Here is a 25,015-nt window from a genome sequence, read left to right on the forward strand (position 1 = left end):
TTTCAGTTCAGTTACTTTCCATGTTGAGTTAACTTAAATATATAAGTACATTTGAACATAATCGTTTAAGTACATTAAATAAGTACAAAGTTTATTGAACTGAACGATTTAAGTGTAGTCTACAAAACCGCAAAGTTAAATAAACTTAAATATGCAAGTTTTGGGAGACTCCATTACTCAATTAAATTGAGGCAACGAGTTTACTCAATCACTTTAGTCCAGTCAACTTATTAGGGTTTTCAGTGTAGAAGCTTATTTTAATGTGCAGAATATTGAAAATCAAAAGGATTTGAGCAACAATGGTCCCAGGGTTTCTACAGATATGAACAAGAGAAATTTAAGACTTCTTATATTAAATTTAAGACATAAAACTGTAATGGAAATGCACATTATATCATATGCTAATATTTATTGTGTTTAATGTAAAAAGAAAACAATTTCATTGCTGTCATAAATATATTTATTATTATTACTACAATATACAGTGAACTTTTCATATCAGGAGACAATATTCCACAAAAAGACCACATCACAAGTTTTTTTGCTATGTAAACAATTTATACCTGCTGTTATGCTCATTTGTTTTCAAGTCTCTCACAAAAAGTCAGGCAGCGCAACCTTGATACCGGAAATACACTATTCATTGTCAATTGCTGTTTACATTGAATCAGATGTATTAAATAAAAAGAATAATTCTTGTGTTTTGATGCTTCGCTGTTTATTAATCAGGCTGTTTGTCAAAAAAAAAACAAAAAAACATTTTAAACTAGTTTGAAGTTTCGTGATCAGCTATAGCTTGACTTATTTAGAAAGTTAAGGTATTTTAGCAGTAATGTGACCAAAAATATTTAAGACCTATTGAATCTGAATTTGATACTTTTTAGGGCCTGCGGACACCCGAATTCTGTTACTTTATTGGCATTGATGGTTCCATAAAGAACCTTTAATATCAACAAAACCTCTTTATGCAGCAAAACTTCATTCTTTTTGAATGTTCTTCACTCTGAATCAAAATGTTCGCTGGGGAACATGTTCTTCAATGGCATCACTGTGAAAACAACCTTTTGCCAGCTTTATTTTTTAGGAGTGAGGAGTTTAGCTCCTTCTTGAAGACTTTAGTTATATTCTTCAGGTGTGTTTGAGGTTTGGAGCTAAACTCCAAAAAATGAACCTCCATGACTGAGCTGTCCATCCCTGTTCTACACACACTTGAGGTCTTTACTACCACTTTGACCAAATACCAGAAATATGTCATCATCAAACCAATGACCTAGTGTTTTGTAGACATACAATCTGATTTATGTTCAGTTTAAACACACAGCATTGGTCAGTCAGGCGTCTGAGCTGTTATTACTCAATAAAGGTTGACTGGACTCTTCAGCTGATTCTACAGGTTTTGGACAATCCAGGATTCTAAGCTGACTCTGATCACCAACACCAGGATTGAAGAGAGGAACGACTGATCCAGAGAATCTGGTGCTGATGGTCAGGAGATGTTTCCTCTCTTTGACGTTGTAAAATGACAGCTGACCGTCATCATAATCTAACAGAACTCCCAGTCGTTCAGGTCTCGGTGTCAGTGAGAATGTAACTGATTGGTCAGTGCTGGTGTGAAAGCCATTAGGACCGTCTGAACACAAGAACCAGTAACCCTTTGATGGAGTTAAAGCAGATCTGTCTTTTGAATAACAATTTCCATGTTTCACCACACCAATTAACCAGTAGTTTTTAGGAGGTGTATTTTCTTGTCCCAGTTCTACCTCCCAATAGTGACGACCAGAGGTGAATGTTTGGGCTCCAGATGCACATAATTGATATGGATATCCCTCTCCAGTGTGATTATAGTCTGGACTCTTACTCATGATTTTATAGTCCTGACTAGGAATCAGGCCTTGATGAAAATGCTCATTGTCAATAGTGATATCAACTGTAAAGAGAAAATGTATGAGCAACAACTATTAATCACTGTGTGTGAGATCATATTTACACATATATGCATATATAACTAAGATGATGTCATACCTGCATGTTTCCTTAGTTCCTCTATATCTGTGTCACCTACAACTAAAATAAAAAAAAGATATTATTTGTGAAAAACTACAACTATAATTGATGACATTTGCAGTATCAATATATAACAGTAATGAGTCTGTAACAGAAGGAGAATAACAGCAATAATAAGAGTAATTGTGTGATAATGGAAGCGGCTATTTTTTCTGATAAAATAACTTTTCGCTAGAGATGCACCGATTGACCGGCTAGTGTTCGGAATCGGCCAATTTTTCGCATGAGTGTCAAATCCAGTCCCCACCCGGAATCGGGTCTCCATTAGGACCCAGAGTGATCTGGTTCAAATGACTTGTAATGGGTATTATTTTTAGCGCCTGATTACAATTCCTGCAAAATCACATTATATTTTATATAGTTAGAAATGCGTTATAAGGACCATTATAAAACGGTTAGTTCCATTCCTCAATTCTGATTGGTCAGCAGCTGTGTTTTATTCACGATACAGCACGGCTACGACCGCTTCACTCAACGTTCTGTGTATCATTGAACCTCCTTAGCAACCACCCTTAGCAACGTAAACAAAGCTTTAGCAGTTAGGGACTACTTTTTACAGCGGAAGGCAGTTAATGATTTTACTTTATAAAAACGTACAACCTAATATATATATATATATATATATATATATAAATTAATATATATTTTTGATATTAATATTTTTATTGTGTGGTAACCATTTTATAAAAGCAATAAGGTACTTGAGGCCGTGCTGTATCGTGAATAAATCATGGCTGAAGGGCGTTGTTAGGCACGACGCGAAATTAATGTCTTTTAAATTGCATAGTAGAATTCTGTTTTTAAAACCTAATAGAACAGCATTTTACACTAATAGTGAATTATTCTCGTTTTTTGAATAAACATTGACAATTAAAACCACTTAAAAATTGATTTACTCGTTCATTATTTATCATAGTGCTATATAGCATTTAAATACATTTTTTCCATAAAGAAATTATTGTGGATAATTACAAATGTATACGTTATTAAATTACGTTTTATAGTATAATTACATAATTGTATTAGATGTATTATATGTATGTTGCTTTTTATAAAAAATATAAAACATTTTTGATCAGACAATACAGAAAAGCTTCTCTTTATCAAGAAAAAATTGCTATTAATGCTTGAATGATTTTGTATGTTTGCTCAGTCTATACGTTTAATGGTAGGTTTATCTAAACAGTGAGAGACAGAATAACAACAAAAAATCCAGAAAAACGCATTTCAAAAAAGTTATAAATTGATTTGCATTTTAATGAATGAAATAATATTTGACCCCTTCGCAAAACATGACTTAGTACTTGGTGAAAAAACCCTTGTTGGCAATCGCAGAGGTCAGATGTTTCTTGTAGTTGTCCAGCAGGTGTACACACATCTCAGGAGGGATTTTGTCCCACTCCTCTTTGCAGATCCTCTGCAAGTCATTAAGGTTTCAAGGCTGGCGTTTGGCAACTCGAACCTTCAGCTCCCTCCACAGATTTTCTATGGGAATAAGGTCTGGAGACTGGCTAGACCACTCCAGGACCTTCATGTGCTTCTTCTTGAGACACTCCATTGTTGCCTTGGCCATGTGTTTTGGCTCATTGTCAAGCTGGAATACCCATCCACCACCCATTTTCAATGAGGGAAGGAGGTTCTCACCCAAGATTTGATGGTACATGGCCCCGTCCATCGTCCCTTTGGTGCAGTGCAGATGTCCTGTCCCCTTAGAAAAAACTCCCCCAAAGCATAATGTTTCCAGCTCCATGTTTAACGGTGGGGATGGTGTTCTTGGGGTCATAGGCAGCATTCCTCCTCCTCCAAACACGGCGAGTTGAGTTGATGCCAAAGAGCTGGATTTTGGTCTCATCTGACCACAACACTTTCACCCAGTTCTCCTCTGAATCATTCAGATGTTCATTGGTAAACTTTAGACGAGTTGTACATGTGCTATCTTGAGCAGGATTTCAGTCCTTCACGGCGTAGTGTGTTACCAATTGTTTTCTTGGTGACTTTGGTCCAGCTGTCTTGAGATCATTGACGAGATCCTCCAGTGTAGTTCTGGGCTGATTCCTCAGCGTTCTCCTGATCATTGTAACTCCACGAGGTGAGATCTCGCATGAAGCCCCAGACCGAGGGAGATGGACAGTTATTTTGTGTTTCTTCCATTTGTGAATAATCGCACCAACTGTTGTCAGCTTCTCACCAAACTGCTTGGCGATGGTCTTGTAGTCTTGTGGTCTTGTAGTCTTGTGGTCTTGATTGCTTCTGTGGACAGGTGTCTTTTATACAAGTAACAAACTGAGATTAGGAGCACTCCCTTTAAGCAAATGCTCTTAATTTTAGCTTGTTTCCTGTATAAAACACACCTGCAGTGGAAGTCTACACAGAACCCAAATGATACAGATAGCTCTGAAAACAACAGGATGCTCTGCTGTGCCAATTTGTGGAAAAGTGCATTGCCTTCCTTCTGATCCCGAAGTTAGGAAAGAGTGGATGAACTTTATTTTTAATGAAGACCCAAACCGCATCAGTAAGACCGTGGTCATTTGTTTACTTCATTTTACCACAGATTTGTTTACTATTACCCACAGCATCAGTGGCGCAACGCCTTGTCCCTTATTTCAGGGTTGTAAAAAAGGCTACGTTTTTTCTGTTATTCTAACCCCTTTTTCTTAAATCTCCCCGTTCTGTTTGTTGAGGCACACACACATACATAGAGCACTTCACCTGAGCCAACCAGCGTCCAGAAACCTGGATCACCTGATCTCCCCCGCCCTCACAGAGACAGTAGTTCATTGCAGCGGGAGGCTTGGGCGGACGCTAAAGTTACTGCGCACCATTTTGTGTTCGGACTCTTGAAAGATCGCTTTGGATCAAGTGTTGTGCGTGAATTTATAAGTAAGTTTGGATCGTCAATCATATAATCGATGCGATACAAATCTGCCTTTGTAAACGAGTGATTATACTTGTGAGGTAACGATGTTTATTAGGTATCTGCGTGTTCTCATAGTAAGTGTGCCTATAGCCCTGTAGTTGTGTGTTTACATATCTATCTACATTATTAAGAGTGCTAAAGTTACATTTGTTGTTATTAAGACGAGTTATGTTCCTGTTTGATGCAACGTTCATTTATATTTCTCTATGTGTAACGATAAACAACTTTCTGCGCACATGCGTTCTCGTAGCCCAGACAGAGTAGCGCTACACAAGCCGCTGGGCTCTAATAAGGTGTCAAGTTACAACTGCGTGCTTGTAAGATGGAAATTACAGATCGCCTTGTAGCACATCTTGCTAATAATGTTTGTTTAAATCTTATTATATTTATTTATTGTGCTGTATTGTTGCCAATATTTTTGTTGTAACTTATTCTCACTATTATCATGTATACTATGTATATTCATGTTTGTTACTTTTTATTTTTAGAAAACCACAACCACAATCACAACTACACACAAACCAGTCTGTTGAGTGGTGACAATAAATGGGTTATTCCCGTGAATCATCTTTGTTCAGTCTCTAATCGGACAGTCTTTGGTGGGTCAGCTCCCTGAGCCGGTAAAATATTCTATGGTGAAAAGCTTCTAAAAGCAGAAACATTTTTTCATGGTCCTTCGAGCCGGATTCAGGACTTACTGAAGATATAGAAGATGTCACAGTATGCTGAGGATGATCCAACTGTGCGCGTCAGGAGGAGGACGGTCCTTCCCGCACGTTATGATGAGTATGACCTCACTGGATTTACCCGCCATAAGTCGGTATCACAACCCATGTCACCACTCACTAACTCAAATAGACTGGCTGAAGGCGATGAAGTGGAGGAAGGCGCAACTGGCTTTACTCCAGTGCTACCAGCTTATGAAGCTGACAGTCCACCACCATGGTGCGATGACGAGCAGGAATCTGCATCAGACGTCATAAGGAGGGAGAATAAGGATCTCCGGGAAGCCTTGCAGATGATACAGCAGGAAAGGGACTCATTTCAGAGCATCAATGACCAATATGCAAAGGAGCTTTCTCAGCTCAAGCAACAAATGAAGCAGCTACAAATTCGTATGGAGCAGCAATGTCCTGCAAATCAGTCCACTTCACCTGTCGCCCTTCCAAGGCAGCACAGCTCCATTTACCCTGTACCTGCCCCACGCGGCCAGTCACAAACCTGTTCTGTTGAAGCGAGTTTCAGACCCTTACCAGCCCAACGCTTCAGACAACAAAGTGAGCATCAGACTGGGGACAAGCATCGAAGTCCAGCACATGACCCACCTCCAGCATCTGCTTCCCATACCAAACGGAGCTCTTCTCAAAATTACGTGCCACAAGAGGGTCAGAGATCAGAAGTTTCCCACTTATACAGGCAAGACCCTCTATATGGGGAATCTCAAGACCCTGTGAGGCATCCACAAATGCCATATCGGTCATGTACTCCATCTCCGCCTGAACAAGAAATGATGTATCGAGGTCCAACGCCAACGATTCCTGACTTCATACATCCCAACCCGAGAGAGTTCTCACGATTGAAAATTGCTCTGGAGAATATCCTTCCAGTGAATGCAACAGAAAGATTCAAATTTCAGATACTGATGGACCATCTGAAGTTAGAAGAGGCTTTATTAATCGCTGACTCATACTGCCATTCACATCAACCTTACACAAAGACAATGGCTGCTTTAGACCAACAGTATGGCCAGCCACATCAGCTAGCTCTGCAGCGGATTGCAGAGTTAATGGATGGCCCAGCCATAGCTAGTGGAGACCAGAAGTCCTTTCGCCTTTTCGCTCTTAAAGTACGTTCACTGGTGGGCATGTTAGAGCAGTTAGGCAGGAAGGGCACCTTCGAGCTGCAATGTGGATCACATGTGTCTCGACTGCTTGGGAAGCTTCCACACGACCTGAGATCAGGGTTTCGGAGGTTTGCACATCCACATCGTGTGCCCATCCCCACTCTTCTGGATTTGGCAGAATGGTTGGAGTTTGAAATCGAAGTTCAAGAGGATACTTCAAGGTTTGTAAGCAATCAGCGCAGAGGGCCCTCAACACGATCCAGAGAGACAATCAGAGACTCTAGACCAGCTGCTAAAGGCACCACAATCTTTCTGGGCACAGAGAAGGTGATACCAGAATCTAAGCTGTCTGCTTCACCATCTGGGACTTCTCTAAAACCCTACTGCCCCTACTGTGACAACAGTAAACACTCCCTCAACAACTGCATCAACTTCAAACAGCTTACCAAGGACCAAAAACGAAGCTGGGTTAAAGACAACAACAGATGCTGGCGTTGTGGCAGAACCCATAAGTCAGCTGAATGTAATTTGAAGATGCGTTGTAGACAGTGCAGTAGCCGACACCTCATAGCTCTGCATGACATCAGTGTTGGGAAGTCTGAGAATCCAAAGCTTGCCCAAGACGAACCTGCTGATACCAACACCTGTCTGTTCAACACCAGTAATGAGATTCTTCTGATCCATAAACCGCCTACCAGCAGAAAAGTGTTGCTTAAGATCAGCAAGGTGATTCTCAGAAATGGTAAGAGGAAGATGAGTGCATACGCGATCCAGGATGATGGATCAGAGAGAACTATCCTCCTTCATACTGCAGCTCAGCAGTTGGGCCTTAAGGGTCAACCTGAAGACCTCCCACTCCGAACAATCAGGCAGGAGTTACAAGTTCTCAGAGGAGCAGCAGTTTCATTTGTGATCTCGCCAAGTGCTCAGCCTACTAAAAGATATCACATCAAAGGTGCCTTCACTGCTCAACAACTAAGTTTAGCCGAACACTCACACCCAGTAAAGACTTTGAGGGAGAGGTATAAGCACCTTAAAGGCCTTCCATTGCACGATTTTGAGGAGATCTGTCCTGTGTTGCTCATTGGATCGGATTACCCACATCTGATCACACCAGTGGAACCAGTTAGGCTGGGGCCTCCAGGTGGACCAGCTGCCATAAAGACACGCCTTGGCTGGACATTACAGGGTCCAGTCCAACACTTGTGTAAGGACGTAACTGAGCAACATTGTCTCTTCACCTCAGTCTCATTCCCAGAATCCGATCTCTACAAGCAAGTGGAGAAATTATGGCAGATGGACATACTGCCTTGGCATAATGAGAAGATGTGTATTAGATCAAGACAGGACCAAGAGGCAGTAGAGCTGCTGGAAAGGAAGACAATAAGGGTTGAGGTGGATGGTGTCAGACGATACGCAACCCCTCTCTTGCGTGTCAAGAACATGCCTGAACTTAAAGCACCAAAAGAGGCCGTCTTATCGCAGCTGAGGGCCACAGAAAAGAGACTGGCCAAAAATCCACAGCAAGCAGCCGCTTATACCACAGAAATTTCAAAACTGGAACAAGCAGGATATGTTAACAAGTTACCACAAGACGCTGTGACAGACACATCTTGCTCCTGGTACATCCCACACCACATGGTGCAGCACAACGGGAAAAACAGGATAGTTTTCAACTGCTCGTTCCAATATCACCAACAAAACCTGAATGAGCTTCTACTCCCAGGACCACCATTGGGGCCATCCCTACTTGCAGTGCTACTCAGATTCAGGGAACATTCAGTAGCAGTCAGCAGCGACATCAAGGGGATGTTCCACCAAGTTAGACTGCTCCCAGAGGACAAACCGCTCTTGCGCTTTCTCTGGAGAGATCTAAACGTACAGGAACTACCCAGTGTGTACGAATGGCAGGTCCTCCCTTTCGGCACTACCTGCAGTCCCTGCTGTGCCATCTTTGCACTCCAGAAACACGCCCTTGACCATAGCCAGCCAGAGGACGATGTCCGTGATTCTGTTCTGAAATCCTTCTATGTTGACAACTGTCTGCAAAGTTTCACTTCAGTAGAGGAAGCTAAATGCTTCGTTGACAGAATCAGGAACCTGCTGGCAGAGGGAGGCTTTGAGTTGAGGCAGTGGTCCAGCAACGCCCCTTCAACAATAAGTCATCTATCCCGTGAGTCCATATCCGACAGTGCAGAACTCTGGATTTCACAAGGCAGAAAGGACATCCAGGAGTCAACATTGGGGCTCCTGTGGAACCATCAGTCTGACACAATCTCCTACAAATACCGTGCCAAGGACAGTGGCGAGACTACGATGCGCAACATATATAGAATACTAGCCAGCCAGTATGACCCATTGGGATACCTCATCCCCTTTACCACTCGCGCCAAGATTATTGTACAACAGTTGTGGGAGAAAAAACGGGATTGGGATGATCCACACCTGCCTTCAGACCTTCTACAAGCCTGGACTGAGTGGGAGGAGGAGCTACCAGCTCTTCAAAATATCGTTCTTCCTCGGTGTTACTGTAGCCCCATCAAAGACACCACCACGAGCCTAAGAGACATACACGTTTTCTGTGATGCCTCCGAACGTGCGTATGGCTCCGTGGCATATCTTCGAACAGAGGACGAACATGGGCAAACAGAGGTGGCCTTCTTAACAGCCAGATCCCGTGTGGCACCAAAAAAACAACAATCTGTTCCCCGACTGGAATTATGCGCTGCACTGACTGGAGCTCAACTCGCCAAAGTACTCCATACTGAGTTGAACCTACCCATACGCCAGACGATTTTGTGGACTGACTCCACCACTGTCCTCACATGGCTACAATCGGACTCATGCCGGTTTAAAGTATTTGTGGGGACTCGAGTCGCAGAGATCCAGGATCTCACAGAGAAGCATAGCTGGCGATATGTACCCTCAGCATGCAATCCAGCTGATGACATCACTCGGGGAAGGGGTCTCAATGAACTCAGCTTGGAAAGCCGCTGGTGCCAAGGACCACACTTTCTGAAAGATCCACCCAATCTGTGGCCTGAATGCCCCATTCCAGAGGAACCAGACAACAGTGAGCTTCGTAAGGTTAGTACCTGTACTCTTGTGTGTTTCACATCCTCTGATTACAGTCAGTTTAAGACCCTCGAGGAGCTAATTGAGTCCATGGCTCTCCAAGGGGCGGCTGATGGTAAGCCCACAGCCAGTGACTACAGAAGGGCAGAGATTAGTGCTTTGCAGGAAGCACAGCAGGAATGCTTCCGACCAGACTTAGAACAATTAAGGACTGGCAGACCACTTGCGTGCAACAGCCGACTAAGAGCACTAGCCCCAGAACTTGATGGAGAAACCAAATTAATCAGAGTTGGCGGACGTTTACGACGTAGTCCCTACCTGGAGCCTGACAACATGCACCCTATCATACTGGATCCAAGACATCCCATCACAAAACTAATCATCCAAAGTTATGATTCTAAACTTTGTCATCCAGGTCCCGAGAGGGTGTTCGCTGAACTCCGTCGTAAATACTGGGTTCTGCGTGGTAGAGAGGCCATCAAACGTTTGCAGCGAGAGTGTGTGCAGTGTCAGAAATGGAGGAAGAAACCAGAGGTACCTAAAATGGCAGACCTCCCCCCAGCAAGACTGCGTCTTTTCAAGCCTGCCTTTTATTCTACTGGCGTAGACTGCTTTGGTCCCTATGCTATCAGAACAGGTCGACGCAATGAGAAGAAATGGGGAATAATCTTCAAATGCCTCACCACCAGAGCAGTATACATTGACATTCTCCATAGTCTGGAAACTGACTCCTTCCTTATGGCTCTCAGGCGGTTCATGACTAGACGAGGAAAACCCCATGAACTTTTGTCAGACCAGGGCACGAACTTCAGAGGAGGTGAGAGGGAGCTGAGGGAAGCTTTTACAGCTCTTGTACCAGATCTACAGAGACAGTTGGCCAAACAGCAGATTGAATTCCATTTCAACCCACCAAACTCCCCACACTTTGGAGGCTGCTGGGAGCGAGAAATTCGCTCTTTGAAGAATGCACTGACGGTTACTCTAGGAACTCAATCAGTGACCTTTGAGGTCCTTCAAACTGTACTGGCAGAGATTGAGGGTATTTTGAACTCCAAACCACTGGGATATACTTCATCTGATGCATCCGATCCTGACCCAGTTACTCCAAATTGTCTCCTAATGGGGCGGCCAGATGCTTCACTTCCTCTGATAGTATACCCAGAATCTGAGCTGGTTAGCCGACGCAGATGGCGCCACAGCCAAATCCTTGCGGACCAATTCTGGAGACATTACCTCAAATTCTACCTCCCGGGTCTTCAAAGCCGCCAAAAATGGCAGAATGATACTCCAGACATCCAGGTTGGCACTACGGTGTTGATCATTGACCCGCAACTACCCAGAGCTCTCTGGCCCCTGGGAAAGGTGTCGGAAGTATATCCAGGAGCTGACACCAGAGTGAGGACAGCCAAAGTTCAGGTGGGAGAAAAAGCTTACATCCGACCAGTTGCACGCCTTGTACAATTGCCTGCCATTCCTGATTAAAGTAATTGTACCATAATATATACCATAATAGTATAGAAGCCTTTTTGTATATGTACATATTTCCTTATGGAAATCTGGGGGCGGCTGTAAAAAAGGCTACGTTTTTTCTGTTATTCTAACCCCTTTTTCTTAAATCTCCCCGTTCTGTTTGTTGAGGCACACACACATACATAGAGCACTTCACCTGAGCCAACCAGCGTCCAGAAACCTGGATCACCTGATCTCCCCCGCCCTCACAGAGACAGTAGTTCATTGCAGCGGGAGGCTTGGACGGACGCTAAAGTTACTGCGCACCATTTTGTGTTCGGACTCTTGAAAGATCGCTTTGGATCAAGTGTTGTGCGTGAATTTATAAGTAAGTTTGGATCGTCAATCATATAATCGATGCGATACAAATCTGCCTTTGTAAACGAGTGATTATACTTGTGAGGTAACGATGTTTATTAGGTATCTGCGTGTTCTCATAGTAAGTGTGCCTATAGCCCTGTAGTTGTGTGTTTACATATCTATCTACATTATTAAGAGTGCTAAAGTTACATTTGTTGTTATTAAGACGAGTTATGTTCCTGTTTGATGCAACGTTCATTTATATTTCTCTATGTGTAACGATAAACAACTTTCTGCGCACATGCGTTCTCGTAGCCCAGACAGAGTAGCGCTACACAAGCCGCTGGGCTCTAATAAGGTGTCAAGTTACAACTGCGTACTTGTAAGATGGAAATTACAGATCGCCTTGTAGCACATCTTGCTAATAATGTTTGTTTAAATCTTATTATATTTATTTATTGTGCTGTATTGTTGCCAATATTTTTGTTGTAACTTATTCTCACTATTATCATGTATACTATGTATATTCATGTTTGTTACTTTTTATTTTTAGAAAACCACAACCACAATCACAACTACACACAAACCAGTCTGTTGAGTGGTGACAATAAATGGGTTATTCCCGTGAATCATCTTTGTTCAGTCTCTAATCGGACAGTCTTTGGTGGGTCAGCTCCCTGAGCCGGTAAAATATTCTATGGTGAAAAGCTTCTAAAAGCAGAAACATTTTTTCAAGGGTTATTATTGCTTTGACTCTTCTTACAGATCATTTGATATGTACTGAGTTGTTCATGTGTTTTAAACCTAAATCTCAGTGGTGTCCAACTATTAGGAATGAATGTACGCTGTTATCCAATCACAGAAATGGGCATTTACTTCCAAGTCTACAATCCATCACACCTATTTAAACAGTGTTCTGCTGAGGGGGATAAAAGCAGGACAGAAAATAGCCTAATACTTCTAAATTATGGTTTTTGGTGTAAAACTCTTGATAACTTTAAGTGTACCTCAGAGAGCAGTACAAAATAAAAAGCAAAGGCAGTTCATGACCCCTTTAACATCAATGACAGGTCAATAACATTCACTTCAGCACAGTTCTTATAAAAGTAGAGCAAACAACAAGCAAACTCTTCACATACCTTCTTTTTCTGTCAGTTCGACCATAGACTCCTCACAATCTAAAGTGACGGAAGAAATAAATGGAAGGTTTAATTATTTGCCTCATAAATACTCCAGACTTTGTACATCATTAAACTACACCTATCCCTTTCAAAAAAGAGACAGAATCTGGGTTTAAATATTTTAAGGCCCGGTTTCATAGACGGGTCTTAGCCTAAACCAGGATTAGACCATAGATTAATTAAGTCATTTTTATAAACATGCCTTAGAAAAAACATTACAGGTGTGCATCTTGAGACAAAACAAAGGCACTGATGTATTTTAAGATCAGTCAGTACAAGTTTCTTTCATTTGAAACAGCTCAGACCTTTATTTTAGTCTAGGACTAGGCCTAAGCGAAATAGGTTTAAAGCCTATGAACATTTTTTTTTAATTTGAATTCCTTGTTTTTCTTTTATTTGTAAAGCGCTTTGAATTACCATAGTGTATGAAATGTGCTATATAAATAAGCCTTGCCTTGCCTAAACATGCTGCAGCTTGTCATTAAAGGGATAGTTCACCCAAGAATTACATTTCTGCCAATTCTGTATTCATTTCTATCTTGTGCTGAACACAAAAGAAGATTGTTGTCGTGAAATCACCGCTGGTTTATTTTTAATGCCTGTGTGTGGATAGTACCGTGTATTTCCACAGCTGCAACTTTCCACTCAATCTGCTTTTAATCTGTGATCTCTTGTTTTCTCTGTGTTTAGTGGGATTCATCTTTGTTTAAGTGTGTTTAGCATGCTACAAGCCCATTTAAACATCAATTTACTTGTCATAGTGTTGATTAAGATATCAAAATTACACTGTTTAAAAAAAAAAGAAATGGAAAATGAACTGGTCATTTTTCTGGCAGGACATTATCCATCAATTTTACAAACATTTCTGTTAACACTTAAACACAATAATATAACATGCAAAATTCAAAACGCAGGTAGAACACCTATAAACATTTTTTTTTTAAATATTTTAGTGTATTAATAACACTGTGCCTAAAAGGATTCATCTGATTCACAACGAGTTAGTTACGTACCTTCTTCAGCTAGATTTTCCCCTGCAAAACAGATAAAAATATCATCACATGAGAGGAATAAAGCATAAATACTGAAGATGAAATAAAACTCAAAAACTTTCTATCAGGTTGTACCTTTTAGTTTCTGTCTGTATTTGTAGCGAATCCACCCAAACAAGCCCAGCAAAAGAGCACAGATGCAAACAGAGATGAAAAGAGCCTTCCATAGATCTGATGAATCTGATGAATCTGGTGGATCTGATGAATGTGGTGGATCTGGGAAAAAAATCAATTCTGGAGTGAAATTTATCAATCATAATTAAATATATGACAAAATATAAAAAATATTAAGCTAAACAATTAAATAAATGGCATCATAATTTTCCTAAAATTAGTTTAATGTCAGCATGTTCTTCACAAAAACCTACTGGATGACAAAGACTTGAGAATATACTGGACTAAGATATGATTGACTGCTATTGGATCTGATAAACACCAGTGGAAAGTAAATCATATGAGATTGGACACATGAGGAAGAGAACTATTCTTTTAATGAGCCACAGATCCATGAAAACACAATGAAGTCTAGTTTTTGACTCACATGTGATTTTTAGATCTACTGCTTCGCTGCCATATGAACGTTCTCTATTAACTTCACAGTGAAATGAACCCTCATCCTGGAATGCGAGTTTCTCCAGCCGTAGAGAGACGTCTCCATCCTTCAGTTCACCAGACAAAGAGGTTCGGTTCCTGTAACATTCCTGGATTTGCCGGATCGTCCCATTAATTTGGTGGAAAACCGGGTTGTTGAACTGATTCTGACGGTACCAGCGGATCTCCAGAGCTTCAGCGTTCTCAGGAGGAGAGATCCAGCAGGACAGAATCACTGTGGATCCCACATGAGCCACTACTGGATCACCAGGAACCACTACAGAGAACGACACTGACAGACACAGATAGACACGCTCAATGAAATATGCAGTGTGTTAGTCTGTAATCTGTATTTATTTAAAATAAGTTTAGTTTATAAATGTAAAGAAAAATAAAGAAAATTGACAAACAGAAAACTGATTGGGTTTAAAGTGAATCCTATGCTTCATCTCTACACTACTGACTACTGTATATAGACGAGATCGGGTAGAGATTAGCCTATATCCTAAATCACTTTACATGTCTAAACACATTCTGTGCGTAATGTACTGCTTAAAATAGAATTTGATGACATGTTAGCCTACTCGATAAATATTAATATTTGTTGATCTCATCTAGATTGTGTTGAACATTTAAGCCGTAAAACTGAATGAAATCCAAGCGTGTTTTTACCAGAGGTCTCTACGAGGAGGTTCAGCAGTAAAGCGATAGTAATCGACAACATGCCTGTGGAAATACACACACAGATTTAAATACAATTTGAATTTGAAAATCAAGTAAAGCTCGGAGGCAGTTTTTTTTACCAGAATAAATAAAATCTCAATATTCAATAAGGAAACAAACTCACCGGAGACTAAATCAGTTTAGAAGAATATTATCCTTCAGACGCGTTCAGTGGAGCATTTAGAATCAAACATGCTCCGGATTGTTCTTCCTGTTGTGCTTTCATTTTCTAAAAGACGTCAGTAAAATGATGACAGGTGTGATCAGGTGATGAATAACCCATATGTGTAAGGCTGGGGTAGGCTTAAGGTGCGTTCACGCAATGTCGGAATTCCCGTAAGATTCCAACTTGTAAAAAGCATTCACGTCCTCATAGAATTTGCAATTATAATTTGTGAACTGGGAGTCTTCTGAGACTTACGACTTGTACCACATGACCGCTGTACCTGACCAGCGTAGGCTGTGTTTAGGCGTTGATTGTGTTGCCATAGGAAAAAAAAAACGTCAACCCTCCAATTTTCCCCGGTATTCTCCCGTATTTTACCAGTTTATCTCGCTATCACCCAGTTTAAATATTTTCCCGTAGGGGAGAGTGGGGACAGTTTCAACAAGACTTATTTCTTCAAGCAGGAATAAGATACAGAGATGATATTCATACTGCAGATGCTTTATTGGCCCCTCATACTTCCTGGAAGAAATCAGACACATGCGATTCATGATAAAAAAAAAAAAAAAGTTAATCTTTTAAAGATGTGATTTTTTGGTCATAGTGTCTAAGTTGTTTGTGTAACGCTTTGTAAAAACAACATTTTAATCTGTGCTTTCTGAGCTTCTAATAGGCATAGCTATGGCAAGCCGTTTTCACCTAAAATACACTGTGTTACTCGTCGTAATTGCATTTTTACTAGTAACAATTCAACTAGAGAGCTCTATAATTCCATTCTTACTAGTAACAATTCCAGTTAGAGCGCTCTACAAATTAATTTTTACTAGTCATATGTCTCCATTGACTTCAATTCACTTTAAATTACAGAGCTCTACAACATAATTTTTACTAGTAAGAATTACAATTAGAGAGCTCTCTAAATAATTTTTTACTAGTTATAATTCCAATTGAAGACCTCTCTCATTCAGTTTTTACTAGTAAGAATTCCGATTAGAGAGCTCTTTAATTCAATTACAGAGCTGTGCAATTAAACGTATCTTTAATGTGGTTTTTTACTAGTAAAAATTTAATTATAGAGCTCTGTAATTGCAATTTTACTAGTAATAATTAAATTAGAGTGCTGTCTAATCGGAATTGTTACTAGTAAATATTGATTTAGAGAGGTCTTCAATTGGAAGAAGACGAAGACTTTTGACTGAGGACAAAGTTATGCTTCATAAATTATTTATCAATAGTAATTCAACGCTGACTTTTTAACATGCATTTGACCGAACTGTCTGCTTTTGTCTTCATTTCCGATTACATAAGTCTCTTATACTTTATATTTATACTTTTATAATGGCTTATATTGTCAATTAAAACTGACATTTAACAAAAAAGGCAGAGTTGTGCTTGTCATGTTTCATCTTATTATACATAGAGTAAAGATGTATTACACACAGTGCACATATAGCTTAAATCACATATTAATATGTTTTATTATTATTCAAATGAGTACGAAAAGAGAGTTGTGGTTTATATTTTGAAGAAAACAAAGAGGCAGTGGTGTTTGATATCACTTCCTTTTATTGTAATTATTGTTTTGTAACGCGTTGCATGAACCACACTTTTGTTGCTTACGGAAAAGAGGCAATGCTGTTTGATATAAAATATTTCATTTCATTGTTGTACATTCCCTGAACTATGTTTTTGCAGCTATTAATATGTTTAAATGAAAACGAAAAGAGGCAGAGGTGGTTGATATCATATTTCGTCTTATTGTAAATCCATGCAGTGAAGCAGTGAAGATAACCGGAGTAGAAAAGGCGAGCTGACTGACGTTATCAAGTACACTGCTGTTCCATTTGCAGAATTGCAGGACTTGAATCCTTGAGTTCGTACTCCCAAGTCAAACTTCCAAGTCCGAACTTTGTGTACTTGGTATTGAGAAACGGCCTTGTGTGTAACTATCTAAGGCTGCATCGAAAGATATAACTTCGCGTCTGCTGCCATGCTGGATCCATAGTTATAAACAAACTGCTTCGGTGAGTCGCATAGAAGGCGTCATCGTCTTGCTGCTCCCTCCCCGTTCTGTGATTGGTTTCCTATCTGAGGTGAAAATTTGGTCCATGGTTTCCAGGCTGCCTAGCAGCGTGAATAAAATCGCGCTGTGCGCAAGGCAGCATGGGGAAACCCAGGCTATTAAAATTTCGGCTTTAATACAAGCAGTCTCTGAGAAACTAAAGGAAACAAAAAAGTGTTGTAACTGTCCCCAGAAGACACTCACCTGTATTATATTCCAGTCTCGCAGATGGGGAATGTTGTAACACTGTGTGACAATATGCCCCGCTGTTATGTAAGGGATAATGTACAGGCAGCCGGTAGTTATCGCAGAAATAAGCCCCGACAGTTGTATCACACTGAAGGGGCTTATTTGGCGATAACTACCGGCTGCCTGTACATTATCCCGCTTATTACACGGCTACTTGCCACATAAGGAAAAAACTGGACATGAATATGAATTTGAAACCTTTTATTGGCATATTTGTTTTAAATTAACATTTTTATCCTTCCACGAAACGATATAGTACCACGTGACTAACATTCAAACTATGTACGTTAGTAAGACAATTTAAATAGATTAATGTCGAAATTTTCCATTGTTAATTGTGGTTGTCCAGTGTTTGTCACAAGATGGCGCCAAACGGTAATCTTTGTTGGCACGGAGGGATTTTAAACATACAAGTAGTACCGGCTATGCGTTATTACTTTGGAGCGGTGATTATTTGAAAAGAACGAACCTGCAAATGTCTCAACTGACCAATCAGAATCAAGCATTCCAAAGAGCCGTGTAATAATAAACTATAGTGTTCTATGACATTAGCGATGCAATTTACACTATTTACTTTTATGGATTTTAATGAGAAACCACAAGAAAAGGGTGAATAAAGACTGACAACTGATGTTTGATGTTAAGAAGATATTATTTCAAGAAATGTAAAGCATGTAAACTACAATTAGATTATTTTTATTTAAAAAAAAACGTCATGTGACTGTCATGAAAAAGTTACCACATGTATTTTATTGACACAATATTTTAGTTTGTGTATATTTTTTTCATTGGATCAGATAACATTTGAAGCTGTCATATGGTCGTGTTACAACGTGCCCCTCAGATGTTACAGTGTACCCCACCTACGGGGCATGTTGTCACGTTTCACTTCCTTTCTTTTGAGGTAAATAACGAAAAACGTATACACTGTAAATATGAAACAAAGCCATATATTTGTACCAGACAAGTGTGAAAATAATGTGGATAAAAATTGTACTCTGAACCCCACGTGGATTTACATAAACTGCGAAATTCAAAAAGTGTTAGGTTGTGCCCCGCCTTTTTCGTTTTTTTTTTTTCCATTATTTACCTCAAAAGAAAGGAAGTGAAATGTTACAATATGCCCCGTAGGTGAGGTACATTGTAACATCACCACATGACAGCCTAAAACGTTATCTGATCGAATGAAAAAAAAAAAAAAAAAAATGCACGACAAACTATAATATTTTGTCAATAAAATAAAATAATTAACTTTTTCAAATAAAATAATAGCGTTTTTTAAGAATAAAAATCCATGTCGTCCATGCTGACGGCTCTGATCGCAACACACAGCTGTACAGTAGCTCAAAACACTGTGCACAAATAGATGAAACACATTTAGACATTCAGAAAAAACACTCCACACACAGCTCTCATAGAACACCACACACATAAACCAGCCAAAATGCTTTACATTTCTTGAAATAATAATTTTCTGAACATTAAGCATCGACTGTCATCTTTATTCACCTGTTTGTTGTGGTTTCTCATTAAAGTCCATAAAAGTAAATGGTTTAAATAACATCTCTAATGTCATAAAATAGCATAGTTTAATGTTTAACGCAGTGTTACAACGTTCCCCATCTGCGCCACTGGAATATAATACAGGTTAATGTCTTCTGCTGGTTTGCAAAGCATTAATAAACTATCTAAACTGATAAATAACAAATTGGAGATTAAAATAATAGCAGATTTGTCTCGTTTTAAATGAATACTAAAAACAGAGATGAAAAGTTTACCTTAGCCAGAAATGTACTTTTACTATGGTAAAATAAATATTCAGTGATATCTTCTAAAGACTTTTGCATTTTGGCGCACCTCTTTCTCTGCATATTGTTGCTTACGGTAAATACCGTAACCATAAATGTTTGGTTAAGCTAGCATGTGTGAAAATATTTAAACCATGTTTGTTACCGCTATCTCTGCTGGCAGAGAAAGAATTAGCAATTTTTCAAAAACCTGTTTGGCTTTGTTCAGACCAAAGCCAAAAACGACTCTTATTTTTATGCAGAAAACATGTATTAGTAATAGATAGCCTATTAATATTTTACTAAATTAATATAATTGTTTAATAATAATTGTTTAAATTAATTTAATAAATTAATATAATACAGTAATTAATACTTCTGACTTATCATACTCATACGCCCCCTATTTATCGTTTTTGGGAACCCAAATGTTGACAGGTGCTTATAGCTTCCCCTGGCCACAGGGATTTGGGCAACATAATGCCACTAAATTGAACAAAATACCTCTGCACAAACTGCATAAAGTTAAATCCATTTTAAGTAATAATCAATAAAAAGTATCGACTGCAGAATTAAATGAAGATCTGCTCATGTTGCACAGGCGTTTTTACAGTGTTGCACATTATAACCAATCACACACGATTTCGTTGAGCTCAGGAGTGCAATGGCCAATCAGAGGCGTTCAGATGAGTCAAAGGATAACTATTGCCAAAATGCAACCAGGGCTGTTTTTTTTTTACTGTAAACGAGACAAAGTTATATCTAAAAGCACAATTATGACAAACAAGCCGTTTTTGAGATTGACCGTGATTTAGTTTTGTGGTCAATGGCCGGTGAATGGGAGAACTAGGGGCATAACTTTGAGCGCATCAAAATCCATATTTTTACGACACTAAGAAGACTCGACACACCATGAAACTTTGCTGGAAGTATGGCCTGGGTCTCTACACATGAACTCCAGCATTGAGAACATTGTTTGTGTACACGAACATCATATTTTATACCCAACTTTCACTTTTCCCTTTGTAAGTGCACCCCTCTTAGTCTGTGTGCTCCCCCAAATGTCTCTGTTTTGTGTTGATGTGAGGAACAAATGCAGACACCAAGGCCATGGTTGAGTTTTTATTAGGCTCTTTATCCACATCAGTCAACTTCAACTTACATCATCGGACTTTACAAAAGTAAACAGAACTGTGAAAGCTTTTCACCAGGAAATAGAAGCGTGTGAGTTACCAAACAACATCAAATAACAATATATTATATAGTTGTGGCTGCAGTTTAAAGTAACCCTAGTCACTTGGTTCGCAAACTCACTAAAACACAGGAAAAATAAACTACAACATATGACAAATAAAGATGTCAGATACACTACCGTTCAAAAGTTTGGGTTCAGTACATTTTTATTTATTTATTTATTTATTTATTTTATTTTTTAAGAAATTAATACTTTTATTCACCAAGGATGTATTAAGTTAATAATTAAAAGTTTATTAAAAGTTAATAATAAATAACTTGCGTAATAACTTATAAAATATTTATATTTTGAATAAACACTGTACTTTTTAAACTTGTTATTCATGAAAGAATCCTGAAAAAAAAAAAAAAAAAATCACAGGTTCCAAAACATATTTGTCAGCCCAACTGTTGATATTATCCAACATTGATCATTCTAATAATAAATCAGCATATTAGAATGATTTCTGAAGGATCATGTGACAGCTGATAAAAATTCTGCTTTTCATCACAGGAATAAATTCTATTTTAAAGTATGTTTAAATAAAAAACATTATTTTATATTGTAAAAACATTTTACAATATTACTGTTTTTTCTGTATTTTTAATCAAATAAATGCAGCCTTGATGAGCAGAAGAGTCTTCTTTAAAGACTATTACAAGTCTTACTGACCCCAAACTTTTGAACGGTAGTGTATATCCAAAATATGAAGAATAAAATACCAAAATGCCCAATTAAACCTCAAAAACATTACAATATATAGAAAAAAAAATGCTCTGCCACATGGAAAAAATGTAAAATAATATTACAGATAGGAAACCATTCATTAAAAAACAATCACACTATGAGGAACGTATTACATTTCCCTAAAAATAAACCAGATTCCATTCAGCTGAGACAAATAATATTCTCAAGAGCTATTCCTTACAGAATCACATTCAACCAGTCATTTCTTTGATTAATGTAATAGCATCATAATCAGTTAAACTTATAAAAGAATGTTAAACCTTAATCTTAAACATTGGTGATAAAAACATTAAGAGCACATTGTGATATTATGAAAACGAACACACAAAATTAAAACAGACGTTTGGCCATTTTTAAAGCACAAACCGTTCACTCTCTAACAAAAAAATCAAACATATAGAAGTAAATCAGGGCCTGGATTCACAAAACATCTTAAGGCTAAAAGTAGCTCATAACTTGCCGATTTAGGAGAAAATCTTAAAAATAGTGGGCGTGACAGTCCTAAATTTAGAACTCCTAAATTTTAGCTCTAAAAGTATTTCACAAAGCATTTTAGCACTAAAACTAGCTCATAATTCTGTGAAACGTTAGGAGCAGTGAAGAGGACTCCTAATCCCAACTATCCTAAATTGCTATTGCTGGCAATCTGCCTCGGAACTTAAACATTTTTAGAAACACTTTGTATTTATTTGCACACATGCAGTATGTTTTTTTTTTTTTCCCATGCAAAGATTTTGGTTTTGGAGGTTGTTCAAACTCAGAATTTTCCTTTGATTATATCCTTGTTTTCACTAACAAGTTGCGCAATAAGTAACAGCTGTTATTGCGTCCAGTTTGGTTTTCTTTTATAGTTGCATATCTTATCAGCCATGATTAATCTATTCTGTTAATAAAAAAGGCTGTTTATATGCATATCAGCTAAGTGATTATGAGAAGCACACAAGTAATATTCTGATAATCAGCTGAACATATACTTGTTTAATTTGTGACACTTAGCCTGCATTTTAAAATCTTGGTGGCAACATTTTTTAAAACTTTATTTGAATATGGCCACTTAATATCATGCTCTACAATATTTCTATGAATAAATCTCTGACAGAGACCCTTCTCCTATCAGCCAATCACAGTGTGCATAGTTAATGAGCATGCTGACATCCTCCATAGCAACAAGGTCAACCCCGCCCCTTACTCTTAGCTTAAAGGATTAGTTCACTTTCATAACAACAATGTACAGATAATGTACTCACCCCTTTGTCATCCAAGATGTTCATATCTTTCTTTCCTCAGTCGTAAAGAAATTGTTTTTTTGAGGAAAACATTTCAGGATTTCTCTCTTTATAATGGATATGGATGGAGCCCTGAAGTTTGAACTTCCGAAATGCAGTTTAAATGCAGCTTCAAAAGGGTCTTATCTAGCAAAACGATCAGTTATTTTATAAAAAAATTGACAATTTATTTCCTTTTTAACCTGAAATGCTCGTTTTGTCTCGTAGTCAATGTGTAGTCAGTATAATCCGAGTCAATGCAGTTAGGGTACGTCTAAAAACTACCATCTGGTTTATGTCTTCAATGTCAAAATCATCGTACAATACAATGCAGTTTTTACCTTTTTTTTTTTTTTTTTTGTAAAGGGAGTTTGAGTTTCTTTGTATGTTTACTTTGTAAACACTATGTTGGCACTATTGCAGCAATCTAAGGCGATTTTGAAATTAGGGAAGAAAACGAGATGGGAGTTTTTAGACGTACCCTAACTGTATTCACCCCAATCAAACAGACTGCGCAGAGATGAGACGAGCATTTGAGGTTAAAAAGTATATAATTTGTCAATGTGTTTCGAAAATAACCGATCGTTTCGCCTGATAAGACTCTTCTTCCTCGACTGGGATTGTTTAGAGCCATTTGAAGCTGCATTTAAACTGCATTTCGGAAGTTCAAACTTCGGGGCGCCATTCATATCCATGATAAAGAGAGAAATCCTGAAATGTTTTCCTCAAAAAAACAAAAAAAACATAACATCTTTATGACTGAGGAAAGAAAGACATGAACATCTTGGATGACAAGGGGGTGAGTACATTATCTGTACATTTTTGTTCTGAAAGTGAACTACTTCTCTCTATTCCTTAGTAAAAGTTTGTCTACGCAGCTTTGGGAATAAATTTTAAGAGAAAACTCTTAGCTAAAAACTTTTACTGCTATTTAGGAGAACTCTTAGTGCTAAGATAAAATGTTTTGTGAATACGGGCCCAGAAAAATAATGAAATGAAAACAATTAAACAAACAAACATTCCCTTGTGTCTAGGTCTTAATTTGTGCATATGAAGTTGAGTTTGTGAGATTCAGGAAGGCTGATCCAGCGCTGATCTCCTCCAGACTGAACTGCTCCTTTTCTCTTCTCGAGTTTGCAGTTTTCCGGTGTCGTTCCGTTCCCCGGAGCCCAGTTCTGATAGCACACCATCTCTCCATTCACCCAGAGCCACATGTCCATGATGCAGTAGTTGTGTAAACCCAGCCACACCGCCGCAGTAGACGCACGTTTAACCACATTCATCACACGACGCTGAATCTCTTCTGAATGAACCGAGATTAGATCCACGTGATTCTGTCTGCAGTATGTCAGAGCTCCAGACCACGTCAGATTCTCTCCGATCACAATCAGTTTATCTGGGAACCAAACAAACCACAAGCAGAAACTAGAGAGACCGATCGAAAAACTACATGCAGAATAAACACTGTGGATGAATTTTTCACGTCAGACATGTACACTCTTAAAAATAAAGGTGCTTCATGATGCCATAAAGAACCTTTTTTGTCTAAATGGTTCCATAAAGAACCTTTAACATCTGAAGAACCTTTTGTTTCACCAGCTTCAGTTCAATTTGACTTTATTGTTGGAATTTCTTCCAAAAATTGTCTTGCATTGTATAGCATTTACTGTCTGACATAGATTTACAACAATATACAATACACATTAATACAAATCTACTGCGCAAATACTGAAGTACCCTCCATTCCTCAGAATATTGCTGCCTACTTTGACCGCCAATTCTGGTTGATTAGTTTTACTGACTTATGAACAAAAGATTTCCGTAATCTGTTGATTCTAGCATATGCTACTCTCAGTCTTCTATTTGATGGCAAAAGTTAATATTCCTCATACAGAATATGGAAACAATCAGACATAATTTTACCTTTAACATTTAACTTGTGAAAACTTGACTCATGCAATTGACCCTCAATCTTAGAACAGTTAGATATCAATCTTGCCAGTCGAGCTTTAAGTTGAACAGGAAGACAGCTATACCATGCATATATTCCATATTTTACAACACTCTGTATTACAGATTTATACATGTATCTTCAGATTATAAAAAGGCAAGGAAGAGATTGACTGAATGGTTCCTTTTGAAGCCAAAAATGATTCTTCTATGGCATCGCTGTGAACAACCTTTCAAAGCAGCTTTATATTTAAGAGTGTAGAGTGAACTTTAAAGGATAACTATTGCCAAAATGCA

General features: G+C 38.7%; 2 protein-coding genes across 2 annotated transcripts; both read right to left on the reverse strand.

Moving 5' to 3' along the window:
* Positions 1-577: 577 nt before the first annotated feature.
* On the reverse strand, positions 578-15,259 carry LOC141332411 (butyrophilin subfamily 2 member A2-like). Its single transcript, XM_073837549.1, has 7 exons — positions 15,208-15,259; positions 14,486-14,827; positions 14,020-14,160; positions 13,906-13,926; positions 12,851-12,889; positions 2,023-2,064; positions 578-1,927 (listed from the first exon to the last, which is right to left on the reverse strand). The coding sequence occupies exons 1-7, from the start codon at positions 15,257-15,259 to the stop codon at positions 1,332-1,334; spliced, it is 1,233 nt and encodes a 410-aa protein (XP_073693650.1). The 3' UTR covers positions 578-1,331.
* Positions 15,260-23,805: 8,546 nt separating this feature from the next.
* On the reverse strand, positions 23,806-24,512 carry LOC141331755 (lithostathine-like). Its single transcript, XM_073836785.1, has 2 exons — positions 24,506-24,512; positions 23,806-24,164 (listed from the first exon to the last, which is right to left on the reverse strand). Exons 1-2 carry the CDS (start codon positions 24,510-24,512, stop codon positions 23,806-23,808), a joined length of 366 nt encoding a protein of 121 aa, XP_073692886.1.
* Between the last annotated feature and the right edge of the window lie 503 nt (positions 24,513-25,015).

The sequence above is a fragment of the Garra rufa genome, chromosome 3 (genome assembly GCF_049309525.1).
Source record: "Garra rufa chromosome 3, GarRuf1.0, whole genome shotgun sequence".
Taxonomy (NCBI): Eukaryota; Metazoa; Chordata; class Actinopteri; order Cypriniformes; family Cyprinidae; genus Garra; species Garra rufa.

Coding starts and splice junctions, on each gene's coding strand:
- LOC141332411 (XM_073837549.1), bottom strand. CDS start 15,259: ATGTTGTCGATTACTATCGCTTTACTGCTGAACCTCCTCGTAGAGACC. Junction 2,065..12,850: donor CGAACTGACAGAAAAAGAAG/GTATGTGAAGAG, acceptor TTTTTATTTTAG/TTGTAGGTGACACAGATATA. Junction 1,928..2,022: donor GGAACTAAGGAAACATGCAG/GTATGACATCAT, acceptor TTCTCTTTACAG/TTGATATCACTATTGACAAT.